This window comes from Lemur catta, chromosome 8 (assembly GCF_020740605.2).
Source record: "Lemur catta isolate mLemCat1 chromosome 8, mLemCat1.pri, whole genome shotgun sequence".
NCBI lineage: Eukaryota > Metazoa > Chordata > Mammalia > Primates > Lemuridae > Lemur > Lemur catta.
Window position 1 is genome coordinate 5,719,793 of NC_059135.1, and position 21,006 is coordinate 5,740,798.

At 43.6% G+C, this 21,006-nt stretch overlaps 1 protein-coding gene across 1 annotated transcript in view; it reads right to left on the reverse strand.

Annotated features, from left to right (window-relative positions):
* TRPM8 (transient receptor potential cation channel subfamily M member 8) overlaps nt 1–20,035 on the reverse strand; it is a 50,118-nt gene extending 30,083 nt beyond the window's left edge. The window contains 9 exon segments of the mRNA XM_045559080.1: nt 302–404; nt 3,585–3,782; nt 6,269–6,336; nt 6,910–7,084; nt 12,296–12,468; nt 12,867–13,044; nt 13,592–13,748; nt 16,585–16,658; nt 19,917–20,035. Of these exon segments, the coding sequence (XP_045415036.1) occupies nt 302–404; nt 3,585–3,782; nt 6,269–6,336; nt 6,910–7,084; nt 12,296–12,468; nt 12,867–13,044; nt 13,592–13,748; nt 16,585–16,658; nt 19,917–20,033 (1,243 nt within the window). The 5' untranslated portion in view covers nt 20,034–20,035.
* Nucleotides 20,036–21,006: the final 971 nt, after the last annotated feature.

Here is a 21,006-nt window from a genome sequence, read left to right on the forward strand (position 1 = left end):
GACTCAAAAAAATATATATGTATTTTAAACCACTGTTGGAAACAGCTCTTTGGAGAGTACTATGATCATATTTGATTGGTATTTTAATGACATAAAAATTCTTATTCTATTAAATACATACAACCAAAGAGATTTACTCCACCTGGGCAATAGTCATTATTCTAGCTTCCAATCTATGATAATCACAAGCAAATGCAAGACCATATTCTAATAAAGCCATTCTATAAAAGAAATGTAAGTCATTAAAAGCCACAGAAAGCAACACAAAGCTGAAACTTCAAAAAGGGCTATTTTTACTCACCTTTGTACAGAGCATAGGAAATGGCATTGCTCACGATTTCGTCCCCAGCTTCTTCCATTTTAATAACTGTTAACAGGTGAGAACTTTCAAGAATTTCCTTGAGCTGGCAACATTTAAAGAACAAAGTTGTCAGCCAACTGATTTTGGGCATGAGGAGCATAAACTTCTCTCTTTGGGTGAGAGCTCTTTTATCCCATCTTTTTAAAAAGACCACCTATAAGGGAGCTCCAGATCTTCTTCCCTTACCTTCAACACCTGTACCCACAGCTTCTAATTTCTAATGAGTCCTTGACCACAATGAGAATAAAGCATGGGTTATATGAGAGCACACATATCCCCATCAAAGAGCCGGCAGCCACATTTAACTACGGATGTGTGTGTATGTGTCTATCACAAAGCCTGGCACATGGTAGACACTCAGTTGTTGAACTGGTAAATAAATGAAGAAAGGACAACAGAAGACCATAGACACCACCCAAGTGTGGTCATAAAGACTCAAACAGTAGAAAAGTTAAGTTCAAATGCAAACAAGAACCAAAGGACTTGGTGACTGAAGAAAGAGATAAAGAATTTGCTATATTATCCTTTGTGATTGTTCTATAGTGTTTAATCTTAAATTAAAGAGCCCTCTAATTCCAAGGTTTAGCCTGGCAGCAGCTTGGTGAGGAAGGGCCCCTTCCCTCCAGAGGAGGAAGCAAGGCAGGTTTCAACTAGCCGGAGTTCCAGGTGCGGGTGGGTTTTCCTGGCAACATTTGGGATGAGGATCTGGAACTGCAGAGAGTCTCAGGTGGGCAGGAGAGAGAAGTGTCAGGTCAGGGTGCAGCCATTGGAAGGTAGAAACATGTGGACTAAGAAAGGCCCTTGGGTTTGGAAATTAGGAGGTGAGCTTTTAAGGCTGCAGTTTCCTGGAAAAGGTGGTGATGGAGACCTTAGTTCAGAAGATGCAGCAGCCAGGGGCTAATGAGGAAACAAATTAAAACTGGAGGAAAACACGATTCATGGGAATTTTGAGGGAGAGAGTGAGAGATGGTACAATGAAGGGAAAGGCCCTCTTCACCTGTCTGCAGCCTTTGTTCAGGCTGACAGAAAGAAATGATAGGCTAGGAGGAGGGGCACAGGTCTCAGGATTATGGGACACAAGTGGGAGTGAACTGTGCTAAGAGGTTCTTTTTATTTTCCTTTGAAATAAAAAGGAAGAAGGAGAAAATGAATATGGATACAGCACAACTGATGGGACCCAGCAACAGCTATAGGGGCCTCCTAGCTGGCATCCCCTCCCCACAAACTCTGGCCTCGTCCTATCCTTCCCCCCACTGAAGCCCGTGTGAGCTTTCCTGAGCACCACTCTGATCGCATGTTCTCCCTGCTTCAAACCTTTCAACAATGTCCCATTACACTTGAACAAGACCAAGCAGTGCCCAGGGAGCTGCTTGGTCTGGGCCCTCACAAGCTCTCAAGCTTCCACGCACAATATCTACCCTCACTGCCATCTTCCAGCTCCTCGGGTATGTCACGCTTGCCTCTCATCTCAGGACCTTTGCACGTTCTGTTTCCACCGTCACAATCCCATCCCTCACCTCATTAACTCCATCCACTCTTCCAATCTTGGCTCCCATGTCACTTCCTCTGAGAAGCTTTTCAGAAAACCCCACACAGGCCAGGCTCCCTTGGCACATGGCCTTCTGTGTCTATGTCACCTTTCTTCAGAACACCCGTTTCAGTTTGAAATTATACCATGCATTGTGTTGTAACTGCTCAACATGAACTTTTTTCCAACTTCGTTTTCCTCTGTGAGGATACAGATTCTTTCTGTTGTGTACATAATTCTTTCTGAAGCACCTATTTCATAACCTGGTACACAGTGTGTGCTCAATAATATCTATTGAATAAATGAACAAATGAAAGAGTTAGGATGAATGAACGATATATAGACTGGTTGATAGACTGTCAAGTTCTTGAGAAGTTGAGGACTAGCTAAGAACGGTTAGGAGAGCAGGGAGTGATCCCAGTAGGAGAAGGGTAATGGGGCTCTTAGAGAGGTCAAGACACTGCAAGTTCAGGTTTTGGGGTTGGTCGTCCACATGGTCAGTGAGCTCACCCACTATTATCCTGGAAGGTTGCTTAATTAGTATTTGACTGAACACACACATTCATTAATGAACAATTCCACTCTTGAGCTTGGTCTTTAGAAAAAATCTGTACCAATTGCAAAACCCCATATGAGTACATAATTAAAATTCCAGACTAATTTTTATTATTTATGTATGTCTTCTGACTGACATAATTATAATTATGATATATTATTAGCATATTAGATATGAATATGAATCATATATGAGTCTCAGAGAAAGCAATATAATCAAACAAGGTAGACTGTGTCTTTTAGCCTGTTTCAGATGAGCTGCCTATAACTGTTTTCTTGAAGCAGAAATCAAAATCCCTCACAAAGGTGTGGGGACCCATTAGGTGGCCTCTGTTTTTTGGAGATGATCTGGTCCAGACCCAGCAAGCCAACTTGTTGTCTGCAGCCTCTTTCCTTTGTGGAAACATTTCCATGTGGCAACACCTGCTCCTAAAAACATCCAAATACCAAAGGCCGTTTCTGAATGAGCTGGTGCGAATGCAGCTACTGACAACAGCATGACTTTCTAATGAACCGAGTGATCCAGGAAATGAAAGTCCTTACAAGTCAACAGCAGCCACGAAGCAGAGGAAAGTAAGAAAGCACAGCACTACCATGTCAAAGTCTTTTTATAAACATAGCAATAAGACTCATAATAAGCATTCGAGTGAGTCCACATTTCTTACATGATCTAATAAAGATGAGAGATTCTGAACTGAATCACAGGCCAGTGAATGCAGAAAGGCAAGTGTTCTGTAGTGGTGGTTTCTCCAATAGATACAGACTCAATGTAGTGTCTGCATTGCCAAAATACAGTTCCCCAGTATTTCTTCCCACCCCATCACTGATACATGTGAAACACAGAAGCACATGTGTTGACATCACGGCATAAAAGGATTATAAGCTCTGCAAACAGATCCGAATGCAGGCCTCGCACGCTGCCCCTTAGGAGGTCCGTATGGGCGCTTGGCGAGTCACTTAACTTACCCGAGCTTCAGTTTCCAGCAAAGCGTCTGGTTTGGGCCACAGTCAAGTCTCAAAGGCATGGAGAAAGTATCAGGTGTGTGCAGCTGCCAGTGGAGTTGGGCATTGAAAGCGTCCTCCCTTCCCACAATCTCGGGGTCTTTTCTCAGCTCTCAGACACGTCCCCACACGACTCACCCATTTGATCCAGTTCTCGGTCTCGTCCTCAGGCAGCCGGGACACGGTGCGGGGTAAAAAGCGCACCAGCTTCTCCTTGATGATGGAAGACGTCAGGGCGTCCTCCACCTCCACCAGGCTGGCGATCACATCCGCGATCTGGCCTGAGCCTTCCACCACCACACACGGAATCTTACTCTTGACGGAGGTGTTGATGGCCTGGGAGGAGGGAGAGAGTCGGGCAGGTGGACGAGATGCTGGTGCTGGGCAGAACCCAGCTCGAGACGGAGGCTCTTAACCCAGTTGGTGAACAAAACACACAGACACATCCCTGCACCTTTTCCTTTGGGGCTTTTGTCTTAAATCAGAAACAAACCAAATGTTGGCAATGACTTTACAAATGAGAAATGTAATCTGGTTGTATGACATACTGTGGCCAAAACAAATTCCATAATAAGAGCACATGTGACTAGTTTGTTTTCCATTAATAAGTGCTTTAAAATATCCCTGTATACAAAATAGATCATTCCAAATACTGACATAATAGATTTGAGTGACAACTATTAAGACGGTATTCAAAATTATTATTGATAGCTTATCTGATGAAGGTTACCAACACTTCAACTTTCAATGTATTGGTTTGCAAATACCTTAAAAACAGCAGCCACATGTTTTGTGTTATGTTTACTGATATATTTCCCTCCTCAAATCATTTCCCTCACCCTATTATTAAAAGAGAACAGAAATATATTTACTTCTGGGATAAACACCTACCACACTTTTATTTCCTTTATAATAACTGCAGAGGTCAGAACAGAGGAATCAGGTTTTAAGAATTTTAATCACGTAAGATAAAGGTGCATTCACACCAGCTCATTCAGAAATGGCCTTTGGTATTTGGATATTTTTAGGAGCAGGTGTTGCCACTTGGAAATGTTTCCATAAAGGAAGGAGGCTGCAAACATTAAAATAACAAGGGTTATTTTAATCACAGGGCCTGTTTCAGCCTGAGAGTCAAAGGTCGGATTTATGTAAATAATAAAAACAAATATGTTCTAGAACTAGATTGGGAGTTCAGCAATATTTGGTTGTAGAAGGGCTTCAGAATATCAAATGCAGCAACTGAAATCCTGGAATCGCAAAGATAAAGTGATCTACACATGGGTACAGAAGATACTGTCCAGCACTTTTTAAGGCCTGAATGCTTCCCTTAGAGAAGACCTCGCCCGGAGAGCAAAGCGTGTGGCGCCATGATGGGGGGCTGACGGAGGGTCAGAGCCGCAGAACAGGCAGTGCTCTCTGCCAGCCCCACTGTGGCACGTGCTGGGTGGGGGCTGAACCAGGAGGAAGAGCCAGACAGACACCAGCCGGGCATCTCCTCCTCCCTCCCTCCTCTCTGCCGCCCCCTCTTCCCTGGCTGTTCATTGGCTGAGCGTTGGTGGAAAATGCGGCAGAAATGCAATGCCCTAAACCTAGGGCACCTCTCTGGTCTTCCCCTACACACTAAGCAAAGAAATCTTAATTCCAAACCTAAAATTTGAAAGACAGATAATAAACATAACCATCTTTCAACTACTTCTTCTCCATCTCTCTTCCTCTTTGGTGTGCCTGCTTTCTTAGCATTCAGATATTGACAATGTCACACTGAAAAAAATATCTTTTGATTTTTCCCTAAAAAACTTTCCCTGAAAAACTGTTGTCTAACAATGGTCTCAACAGATCTCACAGTAGGTACTCAGTAAATATCCGTTGAACGAATGGATGAAAAGACCATTGTTCTATAAAAGAATAAACAAAGGAAAGAGCTGGATTATGATTCTCAGTACGTCACCAGCAATTACTCCAGAGGTGTACCCTGGCAAAGAGAGGACAGAGGATCAGAGTCCTTCATCTAATCCTGTCTCAGAGTTAAACCAGGGTGGGAAAGGGGGAGGTATGCAAATCAACAGGGAAATTAATTAAAAAGAAGAGCTAAAAATTTCTTTCTTGCAGTGTCCAACAGGAAAATGAGCTTTTGAAAATGTTGTTTTCCAATACTGACTAAAATGTAGTCCCACTGGTAGTCTTCCTTTTCTAAAAAAAAAAAAAAAAAAAAAAAGTCAAACAGAAGCCTGGCTGCAGGCAAGATGACCTCAGTAATACCGCAGTCTACACATATGGGCTAGGAAGCCAAATTCTTGCTCAACCGTTCAATGTTGCAGGTATGGAATCACTGAAGAAGGTTTCCATGATCTCAGAGTCACTTAGGGTTTGGGTTTCTCCACGTGGCATCCCTGCACCCTCAGGAGGCACATGGACGGGCCTTAGGGGGTCTGGGAACTTCGGATTTGGAGGCAATCTGTGTGTGTATGATCACAGACCACCTCTATGCAGATGGGGTAGCCACAGTTTTCCAATATACGTGCTGGTCACTATCCTTAAGTCCCCTGAGTTAATGACACCTCCTCTCTCTGGCAGGTTGATTGTCAAGGCCAACGCTAAGTGCACAGACTATTCATGACACTTCACATTCTCCTACCAAATCTTCCCAGCCAAGGAATAACTTAAGTCTGTCAGGAGAACAGTATTTGGAGGCAAAACACTACCTACTTGCTGTAGTAGAAGAATTCCTCAGGTTAGATTAGATGAGCCCCAAAGCCCTGAAAATACAATTTTGTTAGATAAGCTTATTAATCAATCTTCTAGAAAACCAAAGCAGGACTCACTTTCAAAGTCTCTTTTCCACCTCCTTGGGCAAAACACACAATGGGGATCTTCCCACCATAGTTGGAATCTGTAAAACATAAAAAGTAAAGCTTATTTTGGGCTCAATAGAAATACTCACCTAGCTCCAAGAGAGAGAAAGTGTACGCCACTTACCAGGGCAAACAAAGGTCTTCACTCAACTGCTGCATTCTCTCCCTTGAAACCAATGTTCTAGGTGGCTCTATTATACAGACGTAGCCATGATTCCAAACAGTAAACCATCCGGTTGTTAATCTAATGGGTTGGTTTTTATTACTTCTACCCTAGCTAATTGCATTGCTTCACAAACTCTTTTTTGTCATGGTAGATTTTATTTGTTCTTAGATGGTGTCTAGCAGAAGAGACAGGAGTCTTGCTAATACTGACGGAAGAGTGGGAGACAGCAGCATGTGCCATTGCCTCCAGCAAGTTGAAGGGTACCTCTCACAGTGACGCTGGCAGAAGCAGTTCTAGTGCTTTGAAGCAGCTCTTCTTTGGCAATAAAAGCACCTAATCAGGTGGGTTCATCATGCTTCACTCAATAATTGGTAGCTGGTGGTGGTGGTGCTGCCGCTGCTGTCACTATCACGCATGTCTAATGTGCCACTTCCTAAATACTGACCTTGAATCGTGCGCTCGGAGATGTACTTCTCCAGCTGGCTCCGGAGCTTCGCCTCAACCGTGGGATGTCCGTGACAGCCATTGTCCACGAGCAGCAAATGGGTGTGATTGTTGTCCAGGACATACAGAGGGTCTCTCGTGAAGTCATCCATAAGGTACTGGGCTAAAAAACATCCCTGAAAAGTACAGAGAAACTTGTCTTTGAGATTTTATTTGTTGGCCAAGATGCACAATGACATTTTAATATGTTCATATTAAAGCTACTACTTTGGGTTCAATTATATTGATGCCTCCTCCCAGATTCCAACATTCAAAAGGGTCTTAGAGATCTAACAGTCCAGGCTTCATTTTAAATGTAAGGAAATGAAGGCTCAAAATGGTTGGGTCATTTGCCCATTGTCACATAAATGGCAAGTGACAGTATAAAGATAAAATTTCTGGTCCAGTTCTCAGTCCATCACCCTGTGCTCTTTGTATACATTCACTGAAATAGATACCATTCCAGAAAGTGTGTGTGTGTGTGTGTGTGTGTGTGTGTGTGTGTGTGTATGCATATATGACATATACGTGTGGATGTGTCTGGACACAAGCATAGGTAGACACTGATGTACACATACATGTATTTGTCTGGAATCATATGCCAGGATCCATGCAGAGTCTAGGCATTAGAAAATAAATAAAATAGAGTCTTTGCACTTGAGAAGTACATAGTAACATGACCACAAAAAGAAGCAATTAAATGGATACTCTGTCTCAAAAATACTAGAGAATAAAAAACTGCTGCAGGAGCATAAAGAACCAAGAAGATTTCTGACTCTCAAGCTCCATTCAAAGGTGTGGAGTTTTTAGAGTATCACGGTGACATTAAAAGGTGTTTCAACCTTTACTCCAAGAATAGAATTACGTTGAAAACTCAACGGGGACAAGAAGGTTACTGATCCTGGCGATGACATACATACAATCGGAGCAAAGGCAGAATGGAAAGTAAAGGTCAAATGGTGCAATTCTATTCCCTAAGTGGTCTTGCCCAGCCAAGAGCTCCAACCAGGAGAGTTCCAGATATAATAAGACACAAGATAATATTTGCACATCCAGGTACATCCAGGTGTTTGAAGGAGGAGCCCTACAAATTTTCATGAAACAAGTAATTCCCCAAACAATTTTATTTACACTCTTTCAGAACACAACCTTAACAAGGAAAGAATCACAAAAAGAAAAGCCAAAGACCAAGCTCTCTAATTAATGAGAATACAAAAACCTAATAAACCATTGGCTAATTAAATGCAACACGATTATTAAAGAACCATTAGTGTTTTTCCAGGATTCAGTCCATTAGATTATGGGTTAAAGGAGAAAAATAACAACCTCATAGATGCAAAAAGATATTTCATACTCAGCATTCATTCTTGATTTTAAAAAAATATAAACTAGAAATAAAAAGATAATGTCCTATGATAATTTTTAAAATATATGCATATTGAACCTTTAGCCAAATCCTTTTTACTGGTGAAATTCTAGAACCATTGCCATTAATTATAATGCCACGTATCCTAGATGCCTGTCAGAGTGTCTGCTAGCATAACTATTATTTAATATTATTCTGGACATTGTAGTCAAGGCAAGAAGATGACAAAAAATACAAGGTACAATTAAATGGAAGAGTTGTTTTAAAAACTAACATTATTTGCCAATAATATAGTTGCAAGCCTAGAACACTCAGAGAATCTGCTGAAAAACTATGAGAACTAGTAAAAGAGTCCACTAAAGTATCTGATCCAAAGCAACAATAAACAAATTACTATTTTCATATACACCAGCAAAAAAATGAGTGAAAAATTACATTGAATGAAGACCCCATGTACAACAATAAACATGTAAAATCTCTAGAAATAATGCTAAGAAATAGACAGGACCTGCTAAGGAAAACTGTAATATTTTCCTGAAAGACACAGACTAGCATAAATTGAGGGACATATCATATTGCTGGAAGCAGACTTGATATTATAATAACTTCCACTTTTCCAGTATCAGTTTATAGGTTTAATGTGACTCCACTCGGTGAGTGTGCAGTTCTGTTGTTGTTTGTTTTGCTTTGTGATCATATCTTGACAAAGGGATTATAAGTTGAAATGAAAAAAAAAAAAAAAACTTGGTAATGAAAAGCCAAGAAAAATTTGAAGAACAAGAATGATGAGTAGAGGCCTGTGCTCTATTTTTAATGCATACCTAATGCTACAATTACTTTTAAAGTATAGTACTGACTCAAGAATAAACAGATAATGGAAGATGAGAAAAAAACCCTGAAAGAGATCCTAAATTTTAGTGTTTGTGAAATGTGGCACTGTCTCAGGTCAGCTAAACCTGGGTCCTGGTACAGCCCCATCTACCAGTGGTAGGGTTTTGTAATAAAGCCCTGAGCAGAAACTACATAGGATGATTTGGCTCAGTTATTATGAACAACTGGTTTCCACTTATACAAAAGACCAAACACTATTATTCTGGGAAGACAGTAAAGAAACAAGGAAACTAATCACAAGTTCATGTGAATTTGCTATGAAACTTCTCTAAGCCACTAAAGATTATCATTAACAGAAACATAAAAGAAATAAAAACTTATTTGTCTCTAAAAATAATACATGTTTACTGTAGAACTTATGAAAAATGCAGAAGGTAAGAGAAAAATTTAAAATTATGCTTAATTCTACAACCCAGTGAGAGTTACCATTTTTATTAATAATATATTTATTTCTTTGCTAGGCATACTTTTTGCTTTATTTTATGTTTAAAATTATAAATATTTTCCATACCTGTACTATCAGAACATCTTTGGGAATAATAATTTGACAGTTCCGTAATTTTTTCTCATATTTGTACAGTAATATAGGTGAAGATTTTCCTACTATAAATATTACTAGATATTTAAGTTAATGCCAATTCTTAGCTATTATAAGAAATATTTTAATGAAGATATTTGTACAAATATTAAATTCTTTAGTGATATATTTATAAGTATGATTACTGGACCTACAGTATGAACAGTTTTCATGCTCTTGATACATATTTCCAAATGGTTTTCTATAAAGAACACACATTTACTCTTTCTCTAGGAATTTGTAAAGATCCCATATTTCTGTATGCATTGGAAGGCTATAAATATTTTTTAAATGAGCAATTAATAAACTGTTTTTTCAATTACTCAGTGAAACAATCTGACCCAAAGCAATTTGGAAGGTAACTTTTTTACTTTTCTTTAAGCTCAGTCAATGATAATTCCTCTATTCAGATTTTCTAGTTCTCGAATCAATTTTGGAAAATTATAATTTTACAGAAAAATATCAGTTCTCATGAGATTTTCAAATTTATTGATATAACACTATATGTAGCATTCTCACATTTTTCTTAACATCTACTATTACTAATATATTTAATTTTTCAGTTCTATTTATTCTTTAAATTAAACTGTTAAAGCTATTTTAAATAAAAAACATTTCTATTCTTTTTCTTTTTTCTTTTTTAATTATTTTTGATTGAATATTACTTTTTCTCCTGTTTGCCACAGTTGTGTTTGTGGTGTTATTTTCCAACTTATTAACTTGAATACTACAGTGCTTAAAAAATTGTGAGCCATGGATCTGCCACTCACCAGATATGCAAGTTAAGGAAGTTTCTCACTTTCTCTATACCTTGATTTTCTCATCTATAATGAGAGGGTAATAGTAGTACTTATCTTGTGGGTATATTGTGAAGATTAAATGAGCCTATATACGTAAAACACTTAGAACAGAATTTGGTACATAGTAAGGGCTACGTTAAGTAAGGGCTATAAAAGTTAGATATTGTTATTATGATTATTGAATTACTTATTAACTTTATTTTTACTAATAAATGTATATGGCTATGCCTTTTACTTTGAGTGCAGCTTTGGCTATATTTATTGATGATAGATGTTGATATTTATTAATATATAATATCTTCATTTACATTGCTTTCTAAGTGATTTGAGATTACATTTTTGAAAGTTCATTCATGGCTCAATATTTATTTACCAGATGATTGGTTGGTTGTTTTGTAATTTCCAAGTGATGGGCACTTTCTCTTTAATCTTTACATATTCATGGAAAGTCTTACCTGTTGCCAGAGAAGGAGCCCTATAAATGGTCTCCAGGGAGATACCGAAGTCTTTTTTCCAATTCAGGGGTAAAAGTACCTACTTTCAGGGTTGTTTTTGTGATTCTGTGAATTAATATGTGTACGGTATCCACCCCCAAAATGAGAATTAGACAACACTAAGTTGACTCCCATGCCCATGACAAACCTTGCTAATAGGTAATAGTACTATCTCTCTCCCAGCCTGTCACCGTCCTTGAAATCCTACTCCAGGCCACTGTAACCCCTGAAGTTGGCATTTGATGAGAGACCATTTTGCCAACTCTTGTTGAGAGTCTAGTAATAATAATAAAAGCTACCATTCACTCTGCACAATTACATAAATGCACCCCGTATCAGTACAAGGCTATTATTTTAAAAACTGAGAGAAGGGAACTGGCTCAAGACCAGAAGAGCAGTGATTACTGAAACCCACGCTTCTGTCTCCAAAACCCACCTTCCTTCCTCCCCACCAGGCTGTCTCCTTGAAGATGCATAAGAAATGCCTCCCACTCTCCTCTGCCCCTTACAAATCTCAAAAATGATAACAGAGACACTAATGTGAAACAATTTTAAAGAAGAACCACAGCAACTCCAAAAAATCCTTAACATTTACTGTCTAAGCCTCTGAGGAGTCCCAGATGGGAGCAGGTGTAGATTAAAATTGGATTTCTGAGCATTTGGTCCAAAGCTTCTGGGAAGAGAACACCTGTTGCTTAAGAAGGTCCTCAACTCACTAGAAATGTTGTTTTCAAAATTCCATACTGATACGAAACCCCATATGTCTACCTTGTATTTTTAACACGAAATGCTCATTACTCTCTAAATATGTTCACAGGAAACGGGTGGGGGGGGGCAGTGTCTTGCAGCCTTCTTAATGCCAAATTAACCAGGAACCATAACAGTTGATCTGAATCCCAGCAATTAAGGTATTGCAGCCGGGCTTGAGCTCTCGTGAGATGGATCTAAGTCACACTTATAAAGAATAAGAACCTGGCTCTAACATGACATTGCTGGGAATAAATTTTAATGAACAAAACACATCCGATGTTAACTCCTTCCCAGGAGTTCCTTAAGTATGTCATCCTTGTTCTTAATTCCTGAGGTCCCAAAGGCGCTCTCTGCAAGGCAGACTGCCCCGTGAGCCGGCTCCATCCCAGAGCCCCAGCGTTTGGGCCACAGCCCCTGCCCTGGTCTTCCTTCCACGTGACCTTGCAGACCCCCTCCATGCCCACCCGTACCTCAGCATCGCAATTCCTGATGAGGGTGTCCCGGTTGGAGACCATGCCCCAAGCCGCTATGCCGATGGCAACAATGTTCTCCTCTGAATTCCTGCTGATGGTGTTGTCCCTCACGACCTCGCCGATGTACTTCATCAGGCCGTAATGGGTGCCGCCCGTGAGAATCCACGCACCTGTCAGTGAGCGAGAAGAGCAAATGTTCAGCTGGTGCCGGGAAAGGTTTCTGTCCTGTGCTCACGGACACCTAAAGAAGGCCCCATCCTCCCACCGAGGACACAGCATTGACAGCTGCACTTTGGAATGGCCTTGCCTGTGCTGTACGGCAAGGAAGGAGAAGGGGACCTCAGACAGTGTTCCTGAGAGGTGGTCAATTAAAAATACAGGTTTGGGGCCCCACTCCAGTTCTACTTCGTTAGACACTCCGGGAGGTGGGGCCAGAGAATCTGCATCTTTAACCAGCCTCTAGGGGACTCTTTTGTGGACAATGAATGCCAAGCGTGAGCCTCGAAGCGAGTTAGGCAGTGCCACTGTGGCAAGTTAGGTGTTCTGCTCCCTCCCCCCGCCCGCGCACCCTTGGCCTGCGCGATGTAGATGAGGCGGCTGAAGATCTTGCGCATGCGCGGCTTCAGCGCGAAGTTCTTGGCGCCGCCGGTCACCGAGATGACCAGGTTGGGCGTCCGCAGGTGCCAGTGCTGGGTCAGCAGCTCGTAGAGCGGCTCGGCGTCCGTGTCGCAGGACAGGCGGATGTACTGCGGGGACAGGGAAGAGCGCGGGGGTCGGCTCGCGGCCGGGGGCCGAGGGAAAGCGGCGCAGCGCGGGCCCGGGGGTCGCGGGCGTTCGTGGTCCTCGCGGCGTCAGCCCGGGCGGAGCGGGGTGCGCTCGGCAGCGGGGCGCCCTCCGGCGGCGAGGCCAGGCTGGGGCGCTGGGAAGAGACCCCCGAGGAGGGAGCTGGGCCACATGCCGCGCAGGGCAGTGCTTGGGGACGGGAGGAGACGCGAGGTCAGCGACAGAGACGCTGCTGTCCCTGAGACGGGCCCGGTGGTGTGCAGAGGCCACATGCTCAGGGCCACCTGCCCGGGGCCTGGACGGGGGAGGCTGAGTGATGATCCGGTCCTTACCTGTCGGGTTGTCCAGTTGCACACGATCTAATCTCGCTCACCTTTTTCTGCCATCACTTCGGCGTTTACTGCCCGTCTCTTTGCGTCCACACTGCGGACAATCACGGGGCTCGGGCAGCCCCGGCGGCGTTCGCGTGCGGACTCGCGAGGGAACGCAGGGGGCGCTGCCGCTGCTCACCTTCCCTTTCTTCCCCAGCGTCTCGAACTGGATATCCCCGAAGGCGTCGGTCGGAAGCTCCTTGGTGTGCTTCTTGTAATTCCATTTCTCACTGTGGTTGACCTGGGTGCCTTCCATGTGCTGGCTCTGGGCGTAGCCACACTTGCACACGTTCTCCCTGCGCAGCGACGTTGACGGGGAGAAACGGACTTCATTAAACCTGCTTGCGGAACCCAGGCATTACTAGCTTAAATAGGAACAAAAGGAAATGACACCGTCGAGTCTTCTTTTCAGACTGTTTTCATCATCTCACTTGATCGTGTAGAAGCTATTTGGGTGTGTTTTATCCCTGGTGTTTAAGGTCCAGCCACCGACAAGCTGGCTGTGTGCTGAGGGCTGGGATTGGCGCTCAGGGCCCTGCCCCTGTGGCGTCTAGCACCCGAGTAGCCACCGGGCTGCATGGGATGAGCCTGGGAAATCTGGAAACTGCATATGCAGCTTCTTGCATGGGAGCCCTGGGAAGGTCTCAGCGCCTCAGCACCAACCCTGACAGTTTGCCCAGCTGGCAACGCGGGCGAGGTGAGCCCTCCTTCCTGCGGGCTGAGCTCGCGGTGGAGACGCTCCCCTGGCAGGGACCCCAAGTGTTCCAGAGTTTAGAGGGACCCTCCTTTCCATATTACAGATCAGCTGCTTAGGGGACTTTCAATAATTTGAGCTAGACTAGAACAAACTGCAATAAATGAACACTAGTTGTTCCCATTAAAAGTGCAATAGAACTGAATTTGTCTGTTAGGTGACACATGTGCAAGACAGGAAGTTGGGAGAGGATAAAAAGACACGGCAAGTGGTAAATCCTTTCCCCTGCTCCTTCCCCAGGCAGCTATAATCACTGCACAGATACTGACTGAAAGTCCAGAGTCAGACCTGGGGTGGCATCACAGCACCCCAGCGTTGACTGGATACGATTCCTGCCCCTCTGCTGCTCACAATCTCTTGGGAATGGCTAAGTACAACACTTGGCACAGTACACAGTAACAAATGCTTCCTTCCATCCTCGCACAGTCCCTCTCAGGCTTCCCGCGGGTGTTAGAAACCATGCAAAGCATCTTGCTGGGCCCAGTACATGGTACTTGATCCCTCAAGGTGACTTTTAGGTTATGGTGGTGCCAACGAAGGCAGCGCCAACAGGAAAGAAGCAAAAATGCAATTAAAAAAAATCTAAAAACACATTTCATGACTCTTTGACCCCTCTATCCAGGGCATCCTGAGTGTTGTGGCCTCCAAAGAGATGAACAACAAAACAAAAATTCCAATTTGGCCAAAAAGCAACTCTGTCCTAGTGAGACACTGGTCACCCTCCTCCCAGCTCCTTTCTGCCTGGCCCACCCTCTTGGTTCTGCATCTCTCCCTAGTGTCTTTCCAATCAGTCTTTGGACAAGATTCAGAAGGATGCTAGAATTCAGGAATTTTGTGACATTGTTTGAGCCCCAAATCTGGCTGTGGTTTTCAGCCACAAGATCCCAATATCACACGCCACAGGCCCCCCCAGTTTCACTCAAGCCAGTTATCGACAGGATATCTGCAACCGGGAAAGTGTTGATGGATTTGGTCTGCCTGAAGCAGTGTCATCCTTAGACAGGGAGGCAGCTGGGGAGACAGAGAAGGCACAACCTTGGAATCAAAAGCCTGGCTTCAAATCACTCGCCCGTCCTCCATTGGCCATGTGACCTGGGGAAAAATACTGAACCTCTCTGAACCCCACTTGCCTTATCTCACAAATGATAAAAATGGTGGCCTTGCCAGGGAGTTGTATCAGCACTCAAGTAAATAAATTCCTGCAACAGAGTAGATGCTCGGAAAATACCTGAATGAATGAATGAAGCCAAACTGTGCTTTCCACAGGTCAAATGAATAGATGAACAGCAGACTCCTTCAGTAACACATGCATGGAGTAAGTAGCTGACTCACAGGTCTATACTCTGTCAGAATGACTCGTGATGAGTAAGTGTGTACAATGAGAAACAGAAATCTCTTGGTTTTTCTGATGTTCATTTTCTAATTCGCATGAAGTAAGAATACACATCCACTGAGAACCTTTCATGCTCTGATTGTACGTGCTTCCTCACTGAATCCTTACCACGACCGGTAAGGTATACTTCTGCTAGATTTTTAGGATAAGAGATGTAGTCATGCAGAGAGGAGGCGGCCAAGTCAAGGCTGGAGCCAAGACTGATGCTACAGCCCCTCTCTGGGCTTAGCCTGCATCCCGCCTCCAGTCACTGCCTCTGTTCCACAGAGGATTGGTCCTTTAATCATAAACTAGAGCAGCAACTTCCAATCAGTTGACACCTAGACTTTCTTGCATCGCCAGCAGGCCAAAGAGGAGGGACAGAGAGGAACAAGAAGTGTGAGAGGTGGGATTAAAATTTTTTGAGTTTGATTCAGGAACATCTTGTCCAATAGTCAATCCATCCACTCATTCACGTGCTCATTAGCATTCATTGAGGACCTCCTGCGTTCTGAGCTGCTGGGGGCTGCTTTTGTAACCCAACCTTAATGTTCCAAAAGGCACGAGACTCAGAGTAGAGGGACACCAGTTAGAAGGGAAGGATGGAACTCAACAGGGGAAGGAAAGTCCTGACGGAGGAGCCAGTCAGATTGACACACATGGGTGTGCGTGGTGTTGTCAACCAACTGCTATCAAACAACCCTATTGCCAAGGCCACTCAGGTGGGCTCCCAGGCTCATGGGAGTACCGAAGCAACTGGCAGCCTCTCTCAGTGACTTTACCAACTATTGCCAAAGCTAAAAACATTTTTAAAAAATTTTTAAGCTCTAAGGAATAACTACAAGCTACTTGCCAAATCTTTCCTGCTCACACACCATTTCTGAGAATTACAAGATGAAAACATCTTTAATAATGAACTAGTGAGCATTCTTTGTTTGTTGTAATGATGAATAATAATTTATTTTTGAACATGGAAAGCAAAAACAGAGGGAAAATAGTAGCTTACGTGGCCTTGGAATCTTTGGTAAAGAAGACACATTCTCGTTTCTTAAAATTTGCTTGAATAAAATTCACCAGGTCCTTTGGAGAAAGAACATGGGATAATACATTACTGATTTATTCTCATCCCCAGCTGATATTAATGAATATAAATTGGATCTAATCCTACTTCAAAGGCTTTAAGAATTTACCATGAATTCACAGCATCCAGCATTTGTTCATGCTTTTAGAGTACACAAAGTTTTTTTTAAAGAGGCATATATTTAAATTTTTATAACTGAATGCAAATTTTTCCAAAAGTTACTTGGAGCTATTTTGTATATAAATGGCATTATACACAAACAAATTATGTTTTTCTGTATCTAAGGCTACTGGGGGAATATAAGCAGTGCACGATAGTTTTTCATAAATAATGTATCAATGCCGATTCCCATTCCTCTTATGCTTGCTTTTTAAAAGAAGATATGTTCCAAAACTCCTTCCATAGTTGTGTTTGTCCTCCCATGGGCAAAGTGCTTAGGCGCATCTGGGACCTAATTCTGACAAACCAAAAGCCTTTCTAAATCCAAAGCTTCCCTTAAGTTGGCAGAAACAAACTATATGGAAACAGATGAAAAAGTACTTTGAAAATACCTACATCCTCAAAGTGTGAGGAGATATTTGCAACACATATTAGACATCATAGGATTCGCATCCAGAATATATAAGAACTATAAATCAGTAAGTATAAGATAGACAACCCCATGGGAAAAAAATAGCAAAAGACAAGAGCAAACATTGAATAAAAGAGAAAAACCCATAAACATATGAAAAGAAGCTCAATCTTATTAATAATGAGGCAAATGTGAAGTAAAACCACAGTAGGATCCCACTTCTCACCCACCGGGTTGGCAAAAATTAAAAAGGCAATTAACACTCAACACAGGTGAAGAAAGGGCATGGGAAAATTGATACAACCATTCCAGAAAATTGCCCACTATTGTCATTAAAGTTACCTCCCTGAGGAATAGTCCCTTGTGGAGAGAGAGGCAGGATCGTCCCATGCACAGCCTGCACACTCGGATTGCCTGGCAAAGCCGCCTGGAGTGCATTTCTCGCTGCAGGGGGCTGTCTTGCCCTGGGGAGGTGGGCTGCTAAGGGCTTCCCTTCCTCCGCAGCCCAGTGCCACTTCCTGCAGGTCACCCGCGCCTGGCATCTGGAGTTCTCTGATAACTTCATACATAGTTGGGTTTTTAGACAGGCTGCTGGCACCAGAGCCAATCCTGACTCCTCCTCCCTTGCTGTGAGGCTGTCACCAGGGAGTCCCTTTCCTGGAATGAAGTCTACAGTATCCCCACCTCCCTGCCCAGCCCACCCCCTGCCCCTGCAAGTCCTGAGCTATCAGAGAATGGGGACCATGTGCCTTCTCTTCCAGATCCTTTGAACATAAGTTTCCCCATAAATCCTGTGTCTTAAACCCAGACCCCACACAGAAGAGATGTTTACTGTCATCCACTCGGCCTTAACCCAAAGAACATTTCCCAGGGAGACCCAGCTTATACATCCAAGAATGTTAAGAGTAGTATTGCTCCTAATAGCAAAAAATAGAAACCTGAATGCCCATTAAATATAGGCACACAATGGGCTGCACAGAGAAATCAATCGACCCCGGCCCCGTGTATCAACAGGGATGAATCTTAAAAACTGAGTGTTGAGCAAAAAAAAAAAAAAAAAATAGAAACATAAGTGAATACTTATAGTACAATTCCATGTATATCAAAAACAGACAAAGCTAAAACATGCTGTTTAGGGAAATGCATATTCAAGTCATAAATTTATAAATAAAAGCAAAAATTGGGTAACACAAAATTCAGGGTAGTGACAAGAGAGAGTAAATCAGCAGAAAGGGCACCTGGGGGACTTTGGAAGTGCTCCTGACACTGTTTCTCACACTGGTGGTGAGCGCAAGGGCTTTAACTTTAATATTCTTCTTTAAGATGGAAATTTGCATTTATACATTCTTTTCTATGTATATTTCACAGCAAACATTCAGAGAGCAAAAGTAGCTTCTACACTCACCTGTATCTAAAAATTTTGAAAATCTGTGATGGCCATTTTTCCTCACAATATTTTTTATCCACTTACCTAATTTTGAATCTACTTCATATGAATGAAGAAAACTCAACAGCTGTGTAAGCTTGTGAAATCAATGATCGGGGAAGAAAAGCGGTGATAAAAAAAAATTGCTTTGTTGCTAAAATTTGCCTGTGAAAATGCACTTTGCAGAGGTGTGTGTGTGCTCCAGGGCAAACAGGAATCCCCCAGAACTGAGACGCCTTTGGGTGGTCTCAGCAGTTCTACCCATGAGGGCCACCTGCATCGGGTAACCTGGAAGGGGGGGCAGGAGATCCATCCAGTGGGAGGCCACAGGAGCACCCCAAGAGAAAGAATCAGCCTCTGTCCATCTCCTGGGTCACTGATGCCTTAGCCAGAGGGACCCATCTGCAAGGAACCTCCCAGAGATGCTTCACTGCTTGGGGTGGAAGGAGGAGAGAAAGAGGGGGAACGCTGGAGAAGTCACCAATGCCCTTCACCCACTATTTGCTTCTCACAGGGCTGGGACGAGAGTGAGACTGGGGAAGTGCCCAGGCCGGGCACGTGCACGTGCACAGCAGCCCCTGAGAGAGGGTGGCCCCTGTGAATTTTGAATCAGGGTGCCCCACTTGCCTAGTCACAAAGTCAGCCCCCTTGTAACCCACCACTGAGAACAAAATACTGAACAGCACCCCAAAACCCCCCCATTCCCATGTCTTCCCGTTCTTTCCAATGCCAGCCGCTATCCCAACTTTTACCACCATAGTTGAGAGGGAGTTTGGATGTCAGAATGGAGTGTTGTCTATTATGAGAGTATGGGATACAGCCTGAGAGTGGGCAGAACCCTGCGGGAGGGAACTTCGCCGTGCCAGCAAGGCCAGGCTGGGGACAGGCAGCAGGGTGCGAAGGAGACCAGCTCCTGCCGACACCCCACTCTGAGTCCAGCTCATTCTCTGTCCCTTCTGTGTCCTGAAGGCAACATGGAGGCCGGCTTGGAATGAGGGGACACCGTGCCAAGAGCACAATTAGGAGGCTGTTGCAAGAACAAATGCAGACAGACCCAAACTGAGACCTGCCCACAGCACTGGAGATGGGACCCAGATTCAAGAGTCTGATCCGAAGCAAGAGCAGCAAGCATTCAATAATGAAACAAACATTAAAGACACAGCACTTTGAATTTCCTCAAAGTCCTTTAGCAAGTGCATTATTGAACAACTTATTAAGGTTAAAGCTACAACCTTTAAAACAGATGGCGCTCTGACTTACACTTTCGCAGTAGGACAAGTCTGTGCTCCGAGACACGCTGGAGTACAGGGTCCGGGTGCTGTCCAAAGTGCCATTCCTTCTGTTTCTCATGCTGAGCCTGGCTGCCTCGAAGGACATCTCTCCTGTGAAGACTGGGGGCAGGGGTGAGTTTGGGTTACAAACAGTGAAAGGGCTTCCTTCCCTCCACCCTGTTCTCTGCATTGTGCAGCGTCCTGAGCTCCATCCTGCCCACCAGGGTCACTGTACCCCTACCCCTAATTGCTTTTTGTCCTCTGGGACCCAGCTGGAGTTTCTGTCCTCCCGAATGTCTTCCCTGGTCTCCACCCCTGGATCAGGATCCCCTCCTGGGTGTCCCCTCTCTGCAGGGGCAGCATGCGTGGCACCATATCACAACTGCCCCAGAAGACAGAGAGCCCTGAGAGGACAGCCCACACCACGTGCATCACAGAGCACTACACGTATGGGGCTTGCAGTAGCTACTTGCTAAGTTAGAGAATCTGGAGTAAGGACATTTGCGGAGCAGACTGTAGCTTATGTCGGCCAGCCACAAGACTCTGCCATGCCACAGAAACTGGACACTTCTTTAAAACCCACTTGGAATGGTCGGTCCAGACTGTTTAAAACAATGAGCGCTTCTTTTACTTCTCTCCCCAGGCATTTCAAAGAGAAGCTCAGACTATTAATTGGTACTTTACATACATTATTGCAAAACCGCAAATCAATCCTGCAAGGCATTCACTGTGATTCCCATACAGCAAATTGCTTCTAAGTAGGGCACCAATGGTTAGCAAGTGACTTCATTTGCCTCAGAAGGAAAAACTGCTTATTTCTCATTGCAACCGAAAAAGGGTATTTTTGCTTTTGAATCACATTTCCATCAAACAAGAGATGGGGAAGCTGTGTAAGACAGGTCTGCAGCAAGCGCCCTGCTCTGACGCTTTGAACGCCTGCATTCAGGCGTATTAGCTCCTCACTGGCTCTCTGAGGCCCGTTGATACTCAAGGCGATTGACTCAGTCTAGGCATCTCTACAAAGTCTACCTAACAGCTGCTCCAGGTGTGCAGCCTTGTTCATCTCCTAGACACGTTCT